Source organism: Vitis vinifera, chromosome 12, assembly GCF_030704535.1.
Source record: "Vitis vinifera cultivar Pinot Noir 40024 chromosome 12, ASM3070453v1".
In the NCBI taxonomy this organism is placed as follows: Eukaryota; Viridiplantae; Streptophyta; class Magnoliopsida; order Vitales; family Vitaceae; genus Vitis; species Vitis vinifera.
The window spans coordinates 20,617,532-20,640,226 of record NC_081816.1 but is presented as its reverse complement, the minus strand read 5'-3'; the positions used below and the strand labels follow the sequence as shown (position 1 = coordinate 20,640,226).

Genomic DNA, 22,695 nt, shown 5'->3' with positions numbered 1-22,695 from the left:
CCAAGGTATATCACTTTTGGTGCATATCTAGGGTTGTGAGGAATGAAACAACTGCACACTAAATGAACAAATCAATTGAGAAATTTTGGTTCAATACACTGTAAATGAAACCATTTCTTGATTAATCTCTGAGAGTAAATCATTTATTCACAATAATAGATCATTAGATTCATTTCAAACCAATATAGGTTTTAATTTGTGGGTTTTTATTGATTCCATTACTAGGGTTTGTTTGAGAACATTTTTGAAAACAATGCTCGAAAAAACAATTTTTTAGAACAAATTTTTAAAAATTAGTTTTTGGATCTTTTTTTTTTAGGAATAAAAATTTATTTGAAAGTTTCAAATATTCTTAATTTGTTTTTCTATGTTTCCAAATATTTTTAAACAATAATTTTTATGTGTAATATTTTATTTTCAATTATTCTCCATATATATATATATATATATATATATATAATTATTTTTTTTAAAATAAAAATAAAAATAAAAAATATATTTTTTGAAAAACACTAGTTTTCAGAACAATTTTTAAAAACCTATTTTGGGAATAATTGATAATAAAATCTGTTTTCTATTTTTTTATTCTTCCAAAAAAAAAAAAAAAAAACCTGCTCTTTATAGTAGTTGGCAAACATGGTAACATTGGGCACCCCTCTCAGTCACATTGTTCTGATATTGGACCATAAGGCACACCATTACCATACTGGAATACTAGAAAAAGAAAAAAGGTATCTAGCTATTTCCAAGTGGCCATGGCATGAAATACCCTTCATTGATGCCCCTAACCAAACCTCAATCTGAGCCCTGCAGACAATAATTCCATGTTAAAAAGCTAGGCAAATACTATGCTTTTCATCTTTTGTCACTACCCAGAATATATCCAAATCGTGTACACATTGTCACCAGTATACATCCATGCATTAGTTTTGCACTAGTGCATACATTTGGTTTTCCTTCTTTTAGGAATCAAAGAAAACCCCAATAGCATTCTTGAGCATATATTCACCTTTTCCCAATACATACTAATCCACCTTTCCCTACTAATCCTTGGACAAAACTTCATATCTATCTATCAATCTAGATATTTATCTATATATATAATTTTCGTTCTTATAAATAACCAATCATTTGGTATGTATAAGTATTTTTTAAGACTGTATATGAAAGTCAATTGATCATCCAAAGTAAACAATATCTACATCGATCATTCTGTAGTATCAGAAAATCACATCTCCTTCAAAAAAGTTTGGCAAATAATGTTGTTACACAATTATCTCGTCCAATATCTGTAAATAACATTTTAAATCAAGTCCAAAATCGAGAATATCTATATAGAGCATGTACAAGTCATTGACAATATCTACGCTAGACCAAAAGCAAACCATATTTACATGAATTGTGAGCATGGTAGACAACCATTATTAGAGAATTGCTTTCAGCCATTTATTCTTCCCAAAACTTTGCCGTGTTGCCCTAAAATTATGCTTTGTTGGATGGCATATAATCATCTTGGTGGTGATGCTATACATGGATATATATACAACAAATCCTACAACAAAAAACTAATGTTTTCCTAGTCACATTACCAATTCAGGCTTGCACCCACCAAGCATATTGTGATTCATACACTTTGAACATTTCATTAATGGCAAATGTGACTAGCATGGAGCACATTGATATTCGACTAACCCTAGTTTTGCAAATTGCTTTGGCTTAATGCAAAATTAATGACATTAATCTAAGTAGTTTTGAGATTGAGTGTCAATTTGATTCATTTGAGTTTGTTGAGCTCCTCCTTGTTAGCTTGGTTTGATGTGATGCTTACAATATTTTTTGGCGTTTTCATATTTTTAGCCTCTTTAATAAATATTTGGATGAATTTCATTCGCCTCATTTGGGGTTTTAACTAAAAATAACTAGTCTCCATTGGTTTGAAAATTCATCAACTCACCTCCTTGTTAGCTTGGTTTGATGTGATGCCTACAATATTTTTTGGCATTTTCATAATTTTAGCCTATTTAATATAAATTTGGGTTAATTTCATTCGCCTCCTTTGAAATTTTAACTAAATATAACGAGCCTTCAGTGGTTTGAAATTTGTCAAATACCACCCTTATTTTGAATTAGAGGAGAAGTGAAAATATCAAATGAGAAGTATAAGGAAAACATTTGATGAAATTTCAAACCAATAGGAGCTAAATTTATTTAGCTAAAATCTCATAAAAGGCCAATGAAATTAACTTACATAAATTTTGATCTTAATCATTATAATAATGTCCTCTGTAGATTAATGGATGGGTGATATATGTTATGTCGGTTAAAATTTTCTACAAAGCATAAGTTATAAATACTAAAATTAGAAGAGGTGTTATTATGTGATGAAACAATTTGAATCCTCAAATAAAATTATTTAATTTAAGAATTAATTAAGATAGAATTAGTTTGCTCTCATCAAGTATTTCTTCCATATAGCCTTCTTTGGATTCTTTGTGAGTATAAAATATTATTTAAGAAAACATTTTTTTAAAATTTAAAAAATAAAAATAAACAATAGATGTAAAATTTTAAAAATCATTTTCATTTGACTTGGTATAATTGATAAAAAGCTTTATTTTGCAGATGATCTAACAAAGGCCAAAATTTACATCCATATAAGATTAATATTTAGCAATTTTACTATTGAAATGAAGAATTTGGAACCATTGTCTCCTTGGGCCTACCTTTTTTTTTTCTCTATGGATTTGTTTGTTTGTTTCCCGGGAAATATGATACCCAAAAGATAATTGGAGAAGTGCCATCTTTTCAAATAATTAGAGTTGGTTGTTGCTTTGATATTGCTTTATCTAGGTGGGTGAGTGTAAAGGCATTACAGTAATGTTTGATAAGACAATCAAATTCAATGTAGAGATTAGTGATTGATATGAAGAATATTGAACCCAATTAGTATATGTATGTGGCTCTTCTTTTATAGAAGCAACTCTACCTCGGATTTTTGACAAATACAAAATACAACACTTCTAAAAGATATTTATTAAAATATGACTTTTAAAATCATTTCCGAATCTATCACACTTTTTATAACATCAATTGATTTTTATTTTTTATTTATTTATTTTTTATGAAGAGACAAACCCATCATTGGTATGGTGATGAACCTAAATCAAAATATGTTCAACAATGGAGATTGTGAGCTTACCTAAGGCCCACTCTTACTCTATCTTTTGAATAAAAGCATTTTAAATCTTTAGTAATTACCTTAATGAATAAATTATCCAAAAATATTCATTTTCTAATTTGAAATCCAATGTAATTGGAGAATGTCAATCAAGAAATTTTTAAAATTTTAATAAAAATATTTTTTAAAAAATAAATTTTGATGAAACCCTTCTCTCAAAATTTTAAAAACTATTTTCATAAAAGTCTCATTCCCTTACACAAATCCAATTAATGAATATATTATCTAGGAAATATCTTCAAAGAAATTTATAACCATCATATTACTAAGGTGGTGTTTGTTTTTTTTACTTTTTGTTGAAAACAATTTGTTTTCAGAATTTAGGTTGTTTGTTTTTCTATTTTTTCATAACTTATTATAAACTTTTTACTGAATAGAAAAAACCAAAATATGTAACTTTTTCTAAATAGAAAAAATAACATACTAGTTTTTTTTTTTTTTAACTTTTTAATACATAATAGAAATAAAATACTACAAAAACAAACAACCTAATATTTAAACACTATTAAGTATTAAGGTTCTATTTAGAATTAAGTAAAAAAACAAACAATACCTAAGTCTTTTAGTAATAAATTTTTAATCATAAATTATCTTTAATTAAAGTTTTCAGAATATTTATTTCCAAAATTGGAAACTCTAATATAATAAGGAAATTACTAATTTATAAGATTTTGAAAATCTTAGGAGCAACACCTTACCCGCTAAAGGAACTTTTACTTCTCATATTCAAAATTTTCATTAATCTACTTTTTTTATTCCTCGACACATTTCCAACTTAAATAAATATTCTCATAAAAACTTCATAATAATTTATTCCATTAAATACTACCAAAAATACAACTTTTAGTAATTCCTTAATGGATAAAACATTCTTTTTGAAAAAAACTTCTAAAAAATGTTTATTTCCTTAAAAGAATTAAACAATTCATTTTGGAATGTATTTTCAAAATATTTTATATCTCCATTAAATTACTAAAACTTTGCACAAATATTTTGTTAAAATTTCTTAAAATAAATTCTTTGTCATGAGATTTTCTAAACCCATTATTTTCTTCTTAAATCGGGACTCTTATTCTAAAAGAATTTCTCTCTTATTCCTTTATTATTGGACTATTCATATCCACAAAAACAATTTTCTTCTTCCCTCAAAGGGGGAGAGCCTAGAAGACAAATGATACATGTAGTTATCCTTCTCTCAGGAGGAGAGAGTCTAGAAAACCACTATCCAACCAAGTGCATAATCTAAAAAGGAATAGCAATTTCATTTTTCAACAACAAGTTTTAAGAAAAATAATAATAAAGAAATTAACTTTTCATGAAAATTTATTTTCTTAAGAAAAATCCAAAATCATTTTTAAAAAATTTAAACAAATATCTTGGTAGGTTTTCTTAATCATTAATTGTTTATCATGGATTTTTCCAAAATTGATTTATTTCTTTAAAGATTTCATAATAACTTAGCACATTCCAATTTAATAAGTTATCTAATTTAGAAAAATCATAGGAAAATTCACTTACCTTAGGAATACCAAATATTCACATGTTAATAGCATACCAAGCATAAAAGGAAATTAAAAAGAATAATTCTCATGGCCTTAAGGATCCTCTTGCATATTTGGTAATTAAATATGGATAAGAATATAAATTACCAAATGACCAAAATAATCCTACTACCAAAATAGAGTTAGTTATACAAAAAAAACCCTAATCTATTACAAAAATTCCAATTTTTTTTTTTATCTTTTTATGCTACTGCCCCTTCCTTATTGTTGCCTCCAGTTGTTGACCACTCGAGCGCCCTAAGGGATCGCTTGAATGCTTGAGCCACTTAAGTGCTAATCCTAGCACTTTAGTGTTGCATCTTCTTCAAGTGAACCCAAGGTTGTTTCTTTTGCAAATTCTAATCATTTCCTTCACCAAAAACTTACCTTGGTCGAAGTGGAAGTCATGATGGCTATGATTGACATACAAGATCACTTTCTTGCCTTCTATTGGTTACAAGATTGATAAAACCTAGATTTTTACAATAAAAATCTTATACTCCATCAAAAGAGTTTACAACCAATCTAAATAAAAACAAGATTTTTACAATCAATTAAAAAAAAATCCATGCTCTTAAATACGGAGATTACAACTCATTCTAGAAAACAAACAATCCAAACATTATTAGAACCATCATATTACAACCATCAAAATAAAATCATGGACAAATTTAATTATCCCATATATTCATCCTTGGGTCATGGGATGAATCAAAATACCCTGTAAAATAGAGTTAGCACACCTTAAAGCAGATCTGACAAGCAAAAACCTATCTTAGGGTTCTGATATTAGTTGATGGGAATCCTAGATTTCTATGTTCCCAAACCCTAGATCATATAAGTACAAGCAAATCTACCCTAGGTTTCTCTAGGACCTATTCTAGCATAAACAATAGCAATAACAACCATATAGAATAATAAACTAAAGAAAATAGTTATCATACCTAGATTTGGATGTTCCTTGATCAATTTCTTACAATGAAGGATGTGCTTGAATAGTCTAGAGGTCTTATACACCCAAGATCTTCTTTCGTCCGATGAATTGAACCATGATCTTAATACTCCAAAGTGTGGGCTTTGGAGGGAAGGAATTCTATGCTCTTCTTCTCACTCTTTGGAGATGAAAGATAATTATCTCACCAAAAGCCTCGGAAACTCTAACTCTTAAGAGGGTATATATAAGGTTCCCATACTAGGCTTTAGTGACTTGAGCCCACCAAGGTTTGAGTCACTTAATATAACCTAAAAAGAGTTCTAATTGATTAATTAACCATGTAGGGTTATCTAATTAATCAATTAGTCCAATCCAAAGAACTTGTTCACTATCACCCTATACAACCTACGTAATAACCAAAACACCTTTATGCATAGGAGTATTGGCTCCCTCAAAATCCAATTTTGAAGTTGATTTAATATTTTACTAAAGGTAATCAACTGCACTCCAATACCTTATGAAAATTACAATGAGATGGAGCTTCAGTTTATAACTTACTATCCACTACATATAGAATCCCTATGAACTAGTGTCTGTATTCTAACAAAGTAGTGTTATCACCTATCAAGATTACCTCTCCAATCTTTGAGTTAAAGATATCACTTATATGTGATCAATTGATATACTTTAACTCTAAGGAACATGTGTCAAAATTTCACTAAATGAAATGTTATGGTCATAGTCTTCTAGATCACATGTCTTTTAGATCATCCAAGGAGACACAATATCTCAATCTCATGAGATGTTATAGTGTCTCTATTGAGAATACCTATTGTTACCGGCTTCCATCAATAATGACCCAATCTACAGGGAATATATGATCAGCTTATGATCTCTCCCATAGGTCAAAATCACTATTAACTTTAGTACAAACTCAACATTCTTTTAAGGTCGAGAGTCCATATAGTATAGTAGTTTGGTGAATCATGGTAATTAATAGTCTTATGTCTTAATTTATCGTAGGTCTTATCCAATGTACATCACATACACTAGTGCAGTCACCATCGGAAACTCATCCTAATGGCCAAGACAAGTCATCCCTCCAATTAAGGTGTAATGCACTATTCTCTACTAGATTGCTCAAATCCACAAATTGATTATAGATAACTTATCTACTTATAAAGAACTCATGATTCGTTTCCTTTATGCAACTCACAATACACCCAAGTCATGTTCAATGTAAGAAATATGAGTTGAATGCTCAAATTGATATTAATGCATAAAAAGTGATAGTTTAAGGATAATGAAGTTTAACTTTGTTACATCATGTCTTGTTTTTAGGGGCTTAATCCCAATATAAGCATCTTATAACCAATGTCTAACAATGCATCAATAAAGTATAAAATGATGTAAGCCACTCAATAACTGACATGATAAAACTTACCAAACCAATATGATTATGTCACTATAAAAACTGCATAATTGAAGTAAACCAAGTTATGAAGAATTCTAAGTCCTTATTTTTTTCTCTTATATTTATTAAGCTCTCTTACTTTCCATGACTAACTTGAGCCATGGAGAGGGGGTCGACAAACCAACCACCTCACTCTAATTGTTTTCTCTTTTGTTGTAGACGAAGGTCTTGATCAAAAGTAGCATAGATCTTAACATAGACTTGGAGCCTATGTGAATAGATTCAAAGCTTATATGAATAGATTCAGATCCTAAAAATTTCAAGAGGTTATCCTAACATAGATCTTATGTGAATAGATTCAAAGAGCTAGTCGCCCAAGCCATAGAGGCATTTTTTAGAATATCAATAAAGGTAAGTGTACCCTTAGAACTCATTGAATGCCCTAGTATCAAAGAGATGTGAGATTTATTTCAAGTCTAAGCATAAGATCTAGGATGGATGACCCCCAATGTGCATACTACAACACCTTTAGGATGACTTAGAACCAATGAATCATAAGGAAGTGTAACAATTGAGGCAAAATGGGGCTTGATACACATTAATCGAAAGGGAATGGTACAAATACTCCTTCACTAGCTCATATCGGCCTCTTCCACCTTACAATGGAAGTAGTAAAATACATCTTAGGAAAAAAGAATGCATGAAATAATCTATAGAGGATATATAGGGGTATAAACCATGGATCACTTAGGCATAACCAAAAGCTATTATTGACCAACTATGTAAAGAGATGCTCACCAATAAATCGAGAAGTGTGATATGTTCGAATGATTCACCCTTGCTAAACGTAAAGCCCTTGAAGAACTAATGATCCAAGTCGTGCTATGGCCACTCGTCTAGTAGGGATTGGACACAACTAAACTTCTATCTATCCTCCCTACTAGAAAAGGTCCATGACTGTAGCCACCAAATATTACACCAAATTGGTAGAAGCTAAGGCTCACTCTTAGGTGAAAATGGGAGACATACCAAAGTTCATATGGAAAAATATAGTGTGAATCATATGCCCTCATGACAATGAGGCCTAATTCAAATGTAAATAATTTAAGAGTTTCTACAAGGAATTGGGGATAACAAACCTCAATGCCATACCACACCACAATACTCATAGGGTAACGACCAAGCAAAGGTTACCAACAAAACCATCGTGAACTGCTTCACAAAATGACTAGATAAAGTTAATAATGCCTTGGTGAAGAAAATACCAACCATCCTTTAAGCCTACAAAATAATTAAAAGAGAAGCTAACGAGGAAACCATTTTTGCATTAACATATGAGCAATGATAGCAATAGTGATCCACATGTCTACATGTCGCATACCCTATGAACATAGGATATGCGTTCAACCTACTAAAAAAACAATAAGAAGTAGTCGCCCTCAAAGTGATCACTACTTATCAACAACATGTGGCATCATCCTTTAACCTGAAGATTTGGGAAAGACAATTCCATGAAGGACAATTTCTATAATGAAGGATCATGGAGAATGTTAAGGACCTAATAAAAGGCAAGTCGAGACCAAATAGGAAAGGCTCATACCATGTTCAAATAGTCTAAGGCATAGGAGTGTACTATTTAGAGCAACTAAATGGAATAGGAATACCCTAATTCTAATATGCTTTTGATATGAAGAAATATTATTAATAAATAAACCTTCAAGTAAAATCTTACAAATTCATTCCAAGCTAAGCATCTTCCTAGAAAGATCCATATCACAACTAAACCCTAGAGGTTAAACCCTTAAGAACATTAACCTAAGGTTACAAAGTCATTTTAGATTAGGTATCTTTGTAGAATGACCCTATCATAACTAGCCCTAAATAGCTACAACCTCAAGGGCATTAGTCTAAGGGTACAAAGTTATTCTAGATCAAGCATCTTCTAAAGTGACCTTATCATAGTTGACCCTTAACACCAAAACCGTAAGGGTATTAGATTTAAAGTCATTATAGGTCAAATATCTTCAAGAATGACCTTATCATAACCTAATCTTGGCAGCTAAACTGTCAAGGGCATTGGCTTAAGAGTACAAAGTCATTCCAGGTGAAACATCTCTCTAGAATATTAACCATATCATAATTGGCCCCTAGCAACGAAACCCTTAAAGGCATTTAGCCTAAGGGTACCAAGTCATTCCATGCTAAGCACCTACTTAGAACAACATTTTAGCTATCGAATGTTGACAAAGCATGAAAAAGAAGAATAGTCATTTATGCATCATTTTCATTGTTGTTCTCTATGCCAATCTATGCCAAAACTTGAGTACAACTTATATGTTTTCCAAACTCGAAGGTCAACTTCAATTGAGCAAAGTACACTTCAGTCAGGCAAGATTAAGTAGCCAACACATCCATATAAGCCTTTGTTACATCTACATTAAGTGACTCAATACTGCAAGTTTGCCTCACCAAAATTATAGACATTTCATCTTTAGCTTGAATGGGTTCCCTCTCTACTCTTCACTTCTTCCTAACTCTAGTGTAGTTAGATCTCCAAAGTAACTAGTAAAAAATGAGCAATATCTTTTAGCTCAACTTAAGCGAAGTTAGCTAGACTTTGAAAGGCCATCACCTCCTCCCGCAACCTAAAAATTTTACCCCGAAGGGCTTTGTTCTTTGCATGTAAAATGGAAGTTGGCAATTGGAACACGACCACATTTTTTTTTTCTCCTATAATGCCTTGGATTTCTTAGCTAGTTTTTTCTCCATGACCAAGATGGACTTCTCAACTTGGCCATGAGCTATGGCATCTATATTCAAGGATAGCCATAAGCACTTGATCGCTTCTTCCTTCTAATTCATCAATAGCTTGACTTACAAGCTAGCTTAATTCATAAGATTGGAAGTAATCACACAAGCCAATAAAAAAAGAATAGGAAAAAAAGGTTAGGAATTAGAAAATAAGCAACCAAAAGAGGAGTAAAAGAATGCTTATACCATTTCAATTAAATTTAAGAGATTAAGAGTCCAAAATTTAAAGGATCTTATTCGCTACCTAGAACATTCCTTGACATAACCCTTCTTCTAGGATCTTATGCTCCTCAATGTTAGAAATGATGGTAATCTCGTGATTGTCCATCTTCTAAGGGTGATAATGAGATTAATAGACCATATGAGGAGTTGAAGCCTTAACTTTGATCTCTCTAGAGGTAGAATCAAGCATTAGTTATTGCTCTTCAATGTTAGAAATGCCAAGAATCTTGTGTTTGTCTATTTCTTAAAGGTGGTATTTTCCTTTAACAATATGGATCTCATCAAAACAAGCATAAGCTTCTCACCTTGACCTTGGACAGACCAGGTTTCACTCCCACCTAAGGAGGGGGTAGAATGCAGCATAGATTCACTTGTTTTTTCCTCTCCAAAATAAATGAGAGAGCTTTGTATAAAAAAAAGTACCCCTCAATGGCTAGATCCACTAGCAGGAAAAGAGATGTCATAGGAGTAAATGTGACAATGCCTTTAAGTGAGTTGTAGAGGTGATGAGAAAAGACCCTGATCTATCTTGAGATAGATCAATCGGGTAGGCGTGAACTTTTGTGACTAGAGAGGCTACAAATTTCTTAGGTTTCATGTCAAATAAGCCACTTGGCATGTTTAAAAAATCAACTTAGTAAACAATAACAATAACAAAAAAAAAAAAAGTAAGAAAAGATCACCATACCATCACCACCCTCAAGTAAAGGCATTAGAAAAACATTCTTTGGCACGTTTAGTCTCTCCTAATCTCCTTCGACTAGGAAGAAATATTTGTGCACCTATTTCTTCTTTAAATCAAAGATTCTTGAAAGTAAGCTCCAAGCCCCATCATTGGGGAAAAAGATAAAATGTCTCAATACTATAATGTTGACTTAATATAAGGGGATCAATTATCTAACCTCAATGAAGTCGTTTAAGGTTAGGTTCATGATCACAATTGCCATTAGAATAGTAAAAGTGTTCAAATTGAAATGGTGGAGTGTTACCTTTACAAAAGAGAAAAAAATGACACAAAAATGACAATAATGGCTAGCAAAGCCTTGCCTTTAGGTGGTCCATCAGAACATAACACTCTCGAAGATGCAAATGCCATAATTCATCTTTGCGCAAAAGACCCAAATCCTTCACATTCAAAAGGATGCGATAATGACAAGTTGAATAAGCAAAAATCTAACATTTTATCTTGGTGAAGAAAGGTAAAGAGAAGCAAAAAAAAACAAAGAGAGAAACTTAAATTGTAGTTGATAGAAGCAAAAAATAAAATAAAAAATAAAAAATAGAGAAGTTGGAAATTGTTTTATGTAGGCACTAAATATGGTTGTTGGAATAACCAAAGTAGGTACAATCATTGTGTAGCTACTATAAATCTTTTCAAATCTATGGTTTCTGTAAAACCACTTTTTTTTTTATTTTCCCACTCATAACTTTACCATGGGAAACACTAAATGGGGTAGAGATGCCTAAACCAAATGATGCATGCCATATTACAAGAGGACATGAGTAAAAAAATGATTGAATGGTTTAATGCTAACAATCACATAATAACTATCCCCTCCCAAGGTGAAATTCAAATAGTAGTGGTAGAATTAAGGGAGGAAATTGTAGGATTCCTATACCAAGCAACACATGCTATACAAAAGGGCACGATTTAAAAGACCATTAGGTCGGTTTAAGCTCAATAATGGCAAAATGATTGTCCCCTTCCAAGGCGGCATTCAACCTAGCAATAGTAGAATGGGGAAGGAGGCATGAGTCAAAAGAGGACTAGATGGTTTGAGCCCGACAACAACATAATGATCGTCCCATCCTAAGGTAGCATTTGGACTAGCAATGGTAATTAATTGTAATAAAACAAGCTTTAAATGTGATTAACTCCACACTAAAATTATGGCATACAAAACCTAGTAAATACAATATATGTAGAGTTGTATACCATAAAATAAGCGTTATTTAACGAGTGTTTGACAATGCATTGATAAAGTACATAATGACGTAAGCCGCTCAATAGTCAATGTAGTCAAACTTACCAAACTAATACAAACGGAAGACCATAAAAACCATATAATTGGTGCATCCCAAGGTATGATGAATTTCAAGTCTTAGTCCTTCTCTTAATATACATCTATTAACCCCTCTTATTGTTCATAACTAACTTTATCATCAAAGAAAGGTCGATCAAATCAACCATCTCACTCTAATCATTTTCTCATGTGTTATAGATGAAGGTTACAATCAAAAGTTGCTTACCAATTTCAAGAAAGTGAAATAAATTATAATTAATGAAAACTATGGATTCATATTTTTAAATTTTAATTTTCGCATAATAAATTTTAAAATTAAGTTATAATTAATGAAAATTATATGATAAAATAAGGTATTGATAAAATACAAACTAAGATAAATTGTTCTATATTATATTTATTAAAATTCAAAATAAAGTAAAGTTTATAACGACTTTTATTATTGTAATTGAGTTTATAAGTATATGATTTTAAACCATAAATTTTTATTACTTTGTAATACATTTTTAATAATTTACTAAATTTTACACCATCAAATTAAATTAGAAGTTTTCGACTTGAATTTTAGCTTGTTAGATGGAGTTTCAAGCCAAGCTTATAAGAAAATTATAGGTTCAAGCTTGAAAGAAAGAAGTTCATTGTTTCTGTTGGATCCAAGTTTTGATTAAGTTTTTTTCAATGGTTCAATTGGATTTCTAGTTATTAGAATTGTTTTATTAGAAATTTAGAATTATATTTTACTTGTTTTGCCTCCGTAATAGTAGGAAAAGTGCATCTGCATCCACCAAATTGATCTTTACATCCACCTAAATGATAAATATTTCTAGGACAAAAATTCCCCTTAATGAAATTCCTAAATTATCTTATTCTTCTTCCTTCATTTCTCTTCTAATCTCTCCATAATCTTGATAAAATTTATCAAAAAAGTTTTGTTTCTCACCAATGGATAAGCAAATATAATTTGCTGGATGCAACTATAATTTCTTACTTCCATTTGATGGAAATATATGATCTTATTGATAATATTTTGATATTTGTTTGAAAATTAAAGAAAATATTTTAAAATTTCTTTCGAAAACATGTTTTTCATGAACCTTTTTCAGTTTTCCCTCTTTTGTTTTTATGGTCTTTGTTATCATTAGAATATCTCATTTTTTCTTTTGTATAATTTTCTTTTCTAAATAGACTTTTGTTTCCCAAGTTTTAATTTTAAATCCAATGATTGTAGTCCAAACTCTATTCTTCGAATGAACTCCAAATTAATTTCTTTAAACTATGCATAATTGAACGAATATAAGATATCCTAATATATATATCCATTGGACATGATATCTTCAATACTTGATTTGAGAATTTAAAAAAAAAAAAAGAAAAAGAAAATACATTATTTTTTAATATTCGATATTTGTTTAAAATAAAAATGATCTTGTATCACATATTTACTATTAAAAAAAGTGTGAAATCTCTCACATGTTTAGTATTATTTATAATTGCGTTCTTTATAATTAGTAAGTAATTTTTTATTTCTTTGTTAATAATATTCATAAATAAAATATTCATAAATAAAAATATTATATTATATTGTTAAATATATAAAAAAAATCATATAAATTAGATATTATATTAAATAATACATATATTAGTATTATTTTATTATATATTTTATATATTTTTTTAATTCCTTTTTTTAACTATAAACTTTTTTTTGTTAATTTTTTGTTTCATAAAATGAGTAATATAGGAAATTAACACAAAAGACAAAAATAAAGAAATAAATAAATAACTTAGGATTATTGTTTAGTTGAAGATACGATATAACAAGCAACAAGATAACTTATTTTATCTCAATATCAAATAAAAATATAGAACATGATATATAATCTATTGTAGGTTATATACAACTAATCAAACATGGTTTAATTTTATTGAATATCAAATCATTTATAAATATCTTTAATAGTAAATTTTCCCTTTGTACTTTATTCAGTCAACATCATTATCATATATCATCCTAAAAGTGTGTCACACTATCTAGTGGATATGAAATCAAATAACAATAATGATGATAAGGGTAATTAAATTATAAAAAGCTCAAAAGAACACCTTATTCTAAACTTAATGACTAGAGATTATCATGAAAGCTCGAATTTTGTGGTAGCTTATTTTTACTTTATTCGGTGTACAATGGGTGATGCGCTCTTCGATGACAGGTTTACTCTTGAGTTGGGGAGGCTTTCCTATTGGTAGAAAAAAGAAAAAGGCTTGGAAGGTTGCTTCATTATGCTTTTTTTTTTGTCTATTTGGAGGAAAAGAAATAGGAGAACCTTTGAGAATTTTGGATGTTCAAATCATTCTTTAAAAAGTTCTTTTTTGTATCTATTTTGGGATTGGGTAAGATTGTATATTGGGGATGACTCCTTATCGATGCTTGATTTTGTAGATTGGTTAGGAGCTTTGTAAGGTATGGTTGTTTCTGTGTGTCTGTGCCTTTTTGTTTTTTGTTTTCTTGTATGCATCATGTATACTTTTCTTTTTAATACAATTACTTTTACATATATATAATAAAAAAATAAATAAAAAGTCATTCCAGATCAAGCATCATCTAAGATGACTTACAATAACGGACTCTTAACAACCAAAAAATGCATTAGCTTAAGGGTATAAAATCTTCCATGCTAAGGATCTTCCTAAAACAACCCTATTATAACCTGCTCTTGGTAGCTAAACCCTCAACGGCATTGGAGTACAAAGTCATTCCATATGAAGCATCTCTCTCTATAATCACCATATTATACCTGCCCTTAGCAACTAAACCTTTAAAGGCATTTAGCCTAGGGTACCAAGTCAGTCCAATTCCTACTTGGAATAACCTATAGCTACCAAATGTTGACAAAGCATGACAAAGAAGAACAATCATCTATGCATTGTTTTCATTATTGTCCTCACAAATCTATGCCAAAACCTAGGTGCAATTCGTTGCAAACTCGAAGATCAACTTCACTTGAGCAAAGTACACTTTAGTCAAGCAAGATTAGGTAGCCAACACATCCACATAGGCCTTTGTGACATCCATATTAAGTGACTCAATGGTGCAAGTCTGCTTCTCTAAAATTATAGACATTTCATCTTTGGATCAAATGGATTCCTCCACTTCTTCCGAACTCAAATGAAGTTGGTCTTCCAAAGAAACAAGTCATGAACGAGCATCCTCTAGCTTGGCTTCAGCAAAGTAAGCTTGACTCTAAAGGGTCATCACCTCCTCCACGCAACCTAAAAACCTTACCTTAAAAGGCTTCATTCTATGCATGCAAAATGGAAGTTGATTATTGGAATGCAGCCATGGAAGTTGATAATGCCTTGGATTTCTTAGTTAGCTTTTTCTCCATGACCAAGATGGACTCCTCAACTTAGGCTTAGTTCATAGCCTCCAAATTCAAGGATAGCCATAGGCATTTGATCGCCTCTTCCTTTTGGTCAATCAACAGCTTGAGGTACTAGCTGACTTGACGTATAAAACCGAAGGTAAATCATGCAAGTCAATCAAAAAAACAAAAAAAATAAATAAAATTAGAAACTAGAAAGATAAGCTACTAAGAAAATCATAGGTTCAAGCCTGAAAAAGAAGTTCATTGGAGATTATGTTGGATCTAGGTTTTGAGATTTTAATTTTGAATCAAGTGATTGTACTTCAAACTCTCTTCTTCACATAAAATTCAAATTAATTTATTTATACTACATGTAATTGATTGAATATAATAGAATAAGATATCAGACAATATCGTATATCACTTTACAGAATGTAAGTGATATCATTTCTAGTCAAATATTATATCCAATAGACATGATATAAGATACTATCTTCAGTAAGATATTTCAAGCTTTTATTTTATTTGAACAAAAAATAAACAAATGAAATAGAAAATATTTTTTTTTATAATATCATTTAAAATAAAGATGATATTGCATCACATAGTTGCTATTAAAAAAAGGTATAAAATCTCCCACATGTTTAGTATTATTTGGACATCGTTCTATAATTTATAATTTAGTTAGTAGTTTTTTTATTTCTTTATTAATAATATCCATTATTAAAATACTATAAATAAAAAATATTATATTATTAAATATATAAAACAATTTGTATAAATTAAATATTATATTAAATAATACATATATTAGTATTTATTTTACTATATATTTTATACATATTTTTCAATCTTTAATAAAAAAAATTGTCAATATTTTATTTTACAAAATGATTAATATAGAAAATTAACAAAAAAAAAAAAAGCAACTTGATGATTTATGGAATATATGTATCTCATATCTCGATTTAGGATAAGGAGATCCTTTATTTTATCCCAACACTCACCACATATGGGATAGAATATATTATCTATCACATGTTATATTTGAGAACAAAACACGAGCTTAACATAATTGAATACTAAATTATTTAGTTATCCCTTTTGCTTTATTCAATCAATATCATTAATATGTATTATCCTTAAAGGGTGTCACTATGTGGTGGATGTGAAATCAATAATTATAATGGTAATAATAATGATGATAAGGTTGATTAAATAATAAAAAGTTCAAAGGGCACACCTTATTCTAAACCTAATGACTGCAACATTACTTATGAGGCCCACCCTCGCAACAATTCAATCAATTGGTCAATGTTGACTGGTATCTTCTATTGATAATAATTTAAATTTTTGTAAAAAAACACACTTTTCCTTTTTATAAAATATCAATTCATGTTTAGATATAAACCGAAGAAGCATTTTTATATTATTTTAATAAATAATAAAAAAATAATTTTTGAAAAATTAATATTATATTTGGTTTTTGAAAAAAAATTGAAAGAAAATGGGAGAAAAAGAAAATAAATATGAAAAATATAAAGAAAGAAAAAAATAAAGGAAAATAAAAATAAATTTAAGTTAATAAATTATTTTTATATTCCACTTTAAATTTATTTCACTTATTTTAACTTTTTCATATAAAATTAAATAATTTTAAAATAAATAAATTTTTAATTATATTTAATTTTTCTTCATATTTTTCATAAAACATCCCAACATGAAAAAACCTTCTTTTTTATTTTTAGCATTTTTTTTTCTTTCCTTTGTATTTTTCTGAGAACCAAACATAAACTAAGGTGGTATTTGTTTTTTGGTTTTTTGCTGAAAGCAATTTAATTTTAGAATTTAGGTTGTTTGTTTTTCTACTTTTTCATGACTTATTATAAATTTTTTACTAAATAGAAAAAACTAAAATATGTAGCTTTTTCTAAATAGAAAAAATAACACATTGATTTTTTTTACCTTTTAATATTTAATAAAAATAAAATACTACAAAAACAAACAACCTAATATTTAACACTATTAAGCCTTAAAGTTCTATTTAGAATTAAGTAAAAAAATAAACACCACCCGAGTGCTAATCTACCAAATATTAAGGATTTTTACTTTTAAATCACTAGCTTTTATCAAATTTTTACCATTGGACTCATATGGTATTTTCCATTCTACCTTGTCAAATTGGAAATGGCTTTATTTTGTATACTTCTACCTTGTTCCAGATGACCCAGTATGAATAAATACATAGATGTGTGCCATGAATAATTACCGAGTCAAATAAAATCAAAGACGAGAAACCAAGAATTCCAGCATTGAGTACAAAACTTTCTACTTATTGCTATCAAATGTGGAATATCTAACAAAAATTTCTTGCATTCTTCTTTGCAAGAATTTCCAGATAAATTAACAGTTCAAAATTTTTATATCTCCAAAATATCTCAGCCTACCTCTTCACAGTTACTGAAACCTCCCTATGGATTCTTAACCCCAAGGCAAAAGACAATATTTATCAATAATCAGTTGTTACAGAGAGTTCATATCAAGAATGATATAATATAGAATCCTTCAAGATCTCCTCCTCAGTTGATAGTCTTCCCACTGCTGCAACCTATGAATTCCTTCTCCTGCATTGCCTGCTTCTTCCTTCCAGTTGGGAGTGCCTGGCAAATCCCTAATGAAGCATACAGTTTCAGGGTTGAAATGGAGGATGTTCTTGGGATAAATTATATTATGGGATAATGCCTTGGGTTTCCCATCAAAATGTTCTAATGAACTGAAAATGGTGGATATTCATCACAACTCTGATTTAGATTCCTGGTCATCTTCTTCAGGTGAACTGTCAGTGATTGGATCCTGTGATTGTTTAGGAGGTGTGACTGGCTCTTGGGGGTCCACCTCCCCTGAGACTTTTGCAGTGAATTGTCTTGCCTCGAAGTCAAGATCTTGCCACTCAGGGACTATTCTTCTAGCACCCTGGGAGAATGACAAAGAGCAAACAGAAATGGAAAGGGAAAGAAGTGATGACGGTGGTGGTAAAGTTATTTGAAGAGAGGGAAGATAAGCTCAAGGATATGAATGTTTACCTGAAGCTTGGGTTCCTTTGTCATGGGATTGTTGCAAAGATCAATGGTTTTTGCCTTGGATTTTGTAGCATTTCCGCACCATGATTCACACCATAACCACTCTTGGGGAAGTGAAAAGATGGGCACCGTATGCTGAGCAAAGTTTGGAAGATCCTGAAATGTGGATGGCTATCAGAGCAATGCATATTATTTGGAAAATAATAATCAAGCAAACAGAACATAAAAAGATAAAATGATGGAGCATTCAGATGTTGTAAGGAGCTTGAATGAATTCAGAGTGCATTTGGCATGAGAGAATAGGAACGAAAATAAGATGGGAAATGGAGTGGAATCATAATACCATGTAGAAGCAAGGAATCAAAATCCTAGTGAAAGTAGGATTTGATTTCTATAACAATGAATTTAATGCATTTTTTATTCAGATGCCCATTCTAAAAAAACAATCCGAAGACATGAATGAATAGGAGATGGAATTGACTTCTCATTCCCATTCTCTAATCCAGCATTACAAACATAGCCCCATTGTATTTTGCGCAGGAATTGGAACACATCACAAGAATCTTGATACCAGCTAAATAGACTTTTTTAGATAGGGCACTACAGGATTTTTATAAATGTTTCTGATTTTATCAGGTAGCATGATCTTTTCATAATACATGACCAACTTGTTTGCTAAAATTTTACATGAATGCACTAAATTGATATGTGTTTAAGGGCTGCTATGTCCTAACTAAATGAACTAAAATATCATTATCTTACAGACTGGAAGAAAACATATCAATTTCACGAGTCACCATGAGTCCCATTAATTTTCTTCCCCTGCCTTCTTCAATGTCAAACTCATTTCTCTTTCTTTGCCTAACATAATAAAAATGAGTATTCATTAAAATTAAATCACATTAACCCACACACCAGACTCAAATGTCATTTTGGTGACAACATAGAAGTAACGAATTGTACACAGGTGGTAATTTAAGGTGATAGTAATGAAATAGAAAAAATTATCTCAAAGCTTGATATCGAATGTGACATGGACCAATACGGCTTCCTTCTAAGTGGTCTTTCCCTTTAAGTTGCGCACCAGTTGTCTTTAACAATGCCAAGTTCTGATCAAAATTGAAAGGTTGGACGTAATTTGTTCAAGAAGTGAAAAAATGTTCCTTGGAACCAAATTCATTTACCTGTATAGTAATTGAAATGAGTCATGTTTGGCTTCCATAGCGTTTCAAACTAGTTCATTATCTTGAATGTATAGGATCGGTTTCAAAATTCAAAAAAATGTCATTTTAGAACTTGAGTGAGACTGGAAAAGGCTCCATAATGAATTTATGACTTCTCTTTTAGGTAGGGAAAAATCTCCGAAGAATTGAAACTTCCTCCAGTCTCAATCGGATACTTTTGAGGTCTCTGTTTCTATATGGAGAACCATGGTCTAACAATGTTAGGGGGTGGGATTTTTCATATTTTGTTGACAGCATTTTTTTGGGTAACCCACTTGGTTCTCACAGTGTGATGTGGGTTTGCCCCTTCTTTCTGTTTTGGACCGTTGATAAACTAAGATGCTTCATTATTGAGTCAATATAGAACAGGGAGAATTTACAAAACTTGTGAAATTTATAAAGCTAATATATTGAATTATTATTAAAGGAACTGAGAGTAGAAGATGATACTGAATAATCATGAAAATGGTGACTTGCCTGATCAAGATTTGATAGACTGTTCGGATCCTTGCTGAGAGTTTCATAGAAAACCCTTAGATTATCTCCCGCTGCAGTTTCTCGGAATTTCACCAAATCAACAACATATAAAGCACTGGAGGAAGTATGCCACATGTCAGAACTGTAGTTCTTTCTCGAAGAATTCTAGCAATCCATGAAATGAAGAAATTAATGAAATCGGTTATTTACCTGATGTGATATGGTTTCCCCCTCAAATGATCTTTCCAGAAACCCTGTTCAACAAAAAATAAGGGATAATATAAGCCAATAGAGTAGGACAATTAGATCAATCAGCATTTCAATGGCATGCTTAATAGAACCATGAACCCAAACATAAAAGAGGATGATATTGAAGGGTATCTACTTGTCTCCAAAATCGATATCCATCCATATCTTTGTTGTTGTCACAGAAAGGTGTATATGCAAGTGGTCTTCCTTTTATATCCATGTCATAGAGTTCTCCCATGTCTGCCCTGACAATTTGATCGGCATCGACAAATATAACCTGCAGATATACACATTGATAGATTGTGAAAAGCTATACATGCATGTGAAGTTGGAAAGCATAAGAAGATGAATGAAATGGAAACAAGGCAGCACTCTATGTTTAAGCAGGACTTGAAACCAAATTACCTTTTCCAAAGAAAGTGGGAAAATAACATCAAGGAACAGGATTTTATATGCCCAGATAATTCGCTGCTTTTCTTTCTGCTTATGCAACCATGTTGGCCATTTGTAAGTAATCAACTCATACTCAAAACCATATTCCTGTGCCATATGTGGAATTACATCCTGCATTGAAAGTTAACAACAAAAGAGAGTTTCCCCATAAGAAATTGACTACATTTAATTTAGAAGAAAACAACGACAGTCAAAACACTAAAAGAAGAGTGAAAGAAAATGGTTGCAACCTTAAATTGAGGAGAAAGATAGTTCTTTATAAACCAGAATTTTACGGGGCGATTGCTGTTCTTCAGGACACTTAGAATCATGATTTTCAGAAAACGTTCATATCTGCAGAAAGCAAACCATTAAATATTAGCAGAGCAATTTCTGGTACTACAAACAAACAAAACATAAACAGGAATTAGCGCAGACTCCCTCCCTGTAGAAATGGAAATGTCATGCTCAAACTGTGTCAAGGATATTCTAAAGAAATCTGCCCAACTCATATACAGCCCATTTAATAATTGGGTTAAAATTCTCTGGCACAAAAACATCCTGTTGATTACATGGATAACATGATCCGATGTGCATAACTCATTAAACAAACAGGTTGGATTAGTTCGAGTTGGATTAAGCCTTGTTATAGTTCATACATAACTGGTTAACTTACATGTTATAACCCATTTAACCTGTTTGATATTTCAAACTAATAAAATTACAATTTGACTTGTTTTGTCAATTAATTTATTGAAAAATAATAAAATTAATGCATATCAATAAGAATTCCTGTTTCTTTTTGAGATTTTAAAAAATAGATTATGAGGCAAAAAGGCTTAAAATACAAGCCAAGTCCTAATTGTGCTTAAATAATACAAAAATTAAAATGAGTCATATACAGGTGGAGTTGTAGTCGTATCAAAATAGCACAGATTAGTTAAGTGGGTCAAAACAGGTAGAACAAGTTGGACATCTCTAGCTTCAAAAAGACTTATTTAATAAATTAGTAAAGTCAGTTGACAAGAGCATTACAAACACAATTACATTTAACCTAAACCAATAATGTTGTGTCATTTTCAAGTCATGTTTATGAATCGTGTGAAGAATTTCCAACCCTACTCCATTCATCATTTTTTATATCTTATACAAAAATGATAACCCATAGCCTGAGAAGAAGTAAGGTTCCCTTACCTCACCTTTTTGGCTTTAAAAGCAATGGAAAAATCGTATATAAATTTTAGTTCAATTTCCTAGGGCAAAAGTGCTAGGAAGCTCTTGTGTAAAATTACATATTTAATATGAAAATGTTCAAGATTTAGTTTTTTTCTTAAATTTCAGTAATTGCACTAATTGTTGATAAGAGTATAACATATTGAATATTAACAGTTCGAGTCCCCTCAGGGCCACTGGAGGTTTACCCGGTCGTTAACTTCAGGGCCCAGTGGGATTAGTCGAGGTGCGCGTAAGCTGGCCCGGACATTCACGGTTATCAAAAAAATAAAATAAAATAACATATTGAATATTAACATGAGGTCAGTTCATTATTGTTCTGCAGGCCATAAAAATGACACTTTCCAGGATCTTGATCTTTGTTTCCTTCATTGTATGTTCATTAGTTTCCTTCATGCATAAATATATATATATATATATATATATATATATATGTACAGTATATAAATCTA

The 22,695-nt window shown here is 30.6% G+C and overlaps 1 protein-coding gene across 2 annotated transcripts in view; it reads right to left on the bottom strand.

Annotated features, from left to right (window-relative positions):
• Positions 1-17,861: 17,861 nt before the first annotated feature.
• The window catches only part of LOC100256709 (UDP-glucose:glycoprotein glucosyltransferase), a 72,268-nt gene continuing 67,434 nt past the window's right edge, over positions 17,862-22,695 (bottom strand). The window contains exons 31-37 of one of the 2 annotated variants that reach the window (XM_010659381.3): positions 21,262-21,364; positions 20,984-21,142; positions 20,715-20,855; positions 20,540-20,583; positions 20,330-20,444; positions 18,633-18,785; positions 17,862-18,522 (exon numbers count right to left, since the gene is read on the bottom strand). In XM_010659381.3, the coding sequence (XP_010657683.1) occupies positions 18,343-18,522; positions 18,633-18,785; positions 20,330-20,444; positions 20,540-20,583; positions 20,715-20,855; positions 20,984-21,142; positions 21,262-21,364 (895 nt within the window). In that variant the 3' untranslated portion in view covers positions 17,862-18,342. Of the gene's footprint in view, positions 18,523-18,632; positions 18,786-18,825; positions 19,491-20,329; positions 20,445-20,539; positions 20,584-20,714; positions 20,856-20,983; positions 21,143-21,261; positions 21,365-22,695 lie in introns of those variants that run through there. The other variant, XM_059741367.1, reaches the window with a different exon arrangement.